Source organism: Lontra canadensis, unplaced genomic scaffold, assembly GCF_010015895.1.
Source record: "Lontra canadensis isolate GAN:19392208 unplaced genomic scaffold, GSC_riverotter_1.0 scaffold41, whole genome shotgun sequence".
Taxonomy (NCBI): Eukaryota; Metazoa; Chordata; class Mammalia; order Carnivora; family Mustelidae; genus Lontra; species Lontra canadensis.
In genome coordinates this window covers 14,810,533-14,812,848 of record NW_022631035.1, presented here as the reverse complement: position 1 = coordinate 14,812,848, position 2,316 = coordinate 14,810,533, and the positions used below count along the sequence as shown (strand labels likewise).

The 2,316-nt window shown below is 60.3% G+C and overlaps 1 protein-coding gene across 2 annotated transcripts in view; it reads left to right on the top strand.

Annotated features, from left to right (window-relative positions):
* Positions 1 to 759, top strand: part of LOC116875414 (angiotensin-converting enzyme) — a 19,576-nt gene extending 18,817 nt beyond the window's left edge. Inside the window, exons 24-25 of one of the 2 annotated variants that reach the window (XM_032870881.1) lie at positions 71 to 258; positions 400 to 759. In XM_032870881.1, the coding sequence (XP_032726772.1) occupies positions 71 to 258; positions 400 to 629 (418 nt within the window). In that variant the 3' untranslated portion in view covers positions 630 to 759. The remainder of the gene's footprint in view (positions 1 to 70; positions 259 to 399) is intronic. The other variant, XM_032870882.1, reaches the window with a different exon arrangement.
* The last annotated feature ends 1,557 nt before the right edge of the window (positions 760 to 2,316 follow it).

The window sequence follows — 2,316 nt, the reverse complement described above, 5'->3', positions numbered from 1 at the left end:
TGGGGGCTGGAGCAGGGAGCCTCCCCTCCTGTCCTTCTGACTCAGTTTCCCTTCTTTGGTGCTCCCCCAGGGATGCCATGAAACTGGGCTTCAGTAAGCCGTGGCCGGAAGCCATGAAGCTGATCACCGGCCAGTCCAACATGTCCGCGTCCGCCATGATGAACTACTTCAAGCCGCTGCTGGACTGGCTCCTCACGGAGAACGGGCGGCACGGGGAGAAGCTGGGCTGGCCTCAGTACAACTGGACGCCAAACTCCGGTACCGCTCCCCGTCCCCCTCCGCCCCAGGCGCGCCCCCAGAGCTCACGGGGGCCCGGGCCCCTCCGCGGTGCCCGGCCGGGGAAGCCAGCCTGACCCGTCGGCCTGCCCACCGCCCGCTCTCCTTGCCTCCCCCGCCCAGCTCGCTCCGAAGGCCCCTTCCCGGGCAACGGCCGCGTCAACTTCCTGGGCCTGCAGCTGGACGAGCAGCAGGCCCGCGTGGGCCAGTGGGTGCTGCTCTTCCTGGGCGTCGCCCTGCTGGTGGCCACGCTGGGCCTCACCCAGCGCCTCTTCAGCATCCGCCACCACAGCCTCCGCCGGCCCCACCGCGGGCCCCAGTTCGGCTCCGAGGTGGAGCTGAGACACTCCTGAGAGGACCCGGGGCGGCCTGGGCCTGCCGGGGAGCGTCCGCCACCGAGACACCAGACTGGGGGCACGGGGTCGCGCGCAGAGGACCCACCGCCCCCCTCACGGCTCACCCCGGCCCGCCCTCCTCCTCCCACCCGGTCCCCCCTCACCGTGCCTCGAACCCCGTGCTGACAGCCCGCCCTCCGGACCACGAGCCCCCGCGGCCCCTGCCCCCAGGTCCCAGGGCAGCAGTCCGCCTAACATGGAGCCCCGTCCTCGTCCCTCTCTGAATACAATTAAAGGACCTGCCTCCCCCATCTGAGTCCGTGTCCCTCATGGGGAAGCCAGGGACAGGCACAGGGACGCTCTCCCGCCTCCTGGCAGTCAAGTGGGTCACTTCGCTGGGCGTCTTCATCCTCTTCCAAGAAGAGCCTGGGAAAATGCCCTGGAGCTCTGGCCCCAGCACCCACCTCTAGCCCAGGCAGTCGGCCAATGTCCTGCACGGCCGGCGGCCCCTGCCAGCCTCGGCACCAACCCAAGGGGACTCTGGGAAGCAAAGGGGGAGCAGACCTTCTGGGCTTCCGGCCTTGCCTTTCCACTTGCCCTGGGAGCCCTGCCCCAACTGTTCCCTTAAAATGGCAGGTCTTTAAGATGGAGGGCTCCCGGCTGTCCTCTGGTTCCCTGCGGGGGGAAGCCTTGCATGTGTCTGACTGACTGAGGGCACAGCACTGTTCCCCTTGGTCTCCTCAGGCTCCTGCCTGCACCAGCTCCACGTCTGCTTGTGTGACTAGACGAAGCTCCCTGAGTATCGTCTGTGGGGTTCCGGGCCAGATCCCTTCTCCTCAGCTGGAGAGGGGCCCTAAATGGTGGAGCTTGGCAGGAGCTAGTGCTGAAGTAGGGATTCACTGCCGGAGGCCGCCCCTGCCCTCCCCTGAGCTCACACTCTCACCCTGAGCCTTCCCTCAGGAAGCCAAGGTGGGCTTGAGGGAGCAGAATTCTGAGGGACACTTTAATAACTTTATCATAGAAAATTCGGAAAATAGAGAAAACTAAAGATTAAAGCCCTTTATATGAACACCAAGAGACAAGCAGTGTTGACAGTTGATTGTCCACTGTTTATCTCAGCATATATTTTAAATGAGATCATCGTATGTGACGGTTGTGTATCCTTTTCCCAGTTAACATACAATCTGTTTTTCAGATATTTAAATGCCAAGTCTAGAACCTGGCCAAAGGGAAGTTGGCAGTTTTCCAGGGCCAGAGGCTCCCATTGTAAGCCTGGTTCCCTCCCTCAGGACGCTGGGCCCAGAACCTTTCCCAGCTTTGGGGATGCCTTGACCCCAGCCAGGCCAAGCCCCCAATAACTGCCCCCCATATCCTTTAGTCCACAGGTTTTTTTTTTTTTACCCCCAATCTCCAGCTGCTGTATGTGTGTGTGTGTGTGTGTGTGTGTGTGTGTTGTGCACAGACTAGGTCCTAGGGGCCTGTTCCCCGGAGCAGGATGTGGATTTGAGGTATTTTGGATATGCAAGAGGGTAGAAGTTTATGATTACTTAGGACAATGGAATTTATAAACACATCCCTCTAAATAGTTCCAAGCCTTCTACCACCAATGACTTTTTAATTACTCTCCTCCCCAGCCTGGTGTTTCAAAAGCTGCCCCTCTGCCAGACAAAGATCATTGTCACAACACCCAGTTTCCTATCTTTGT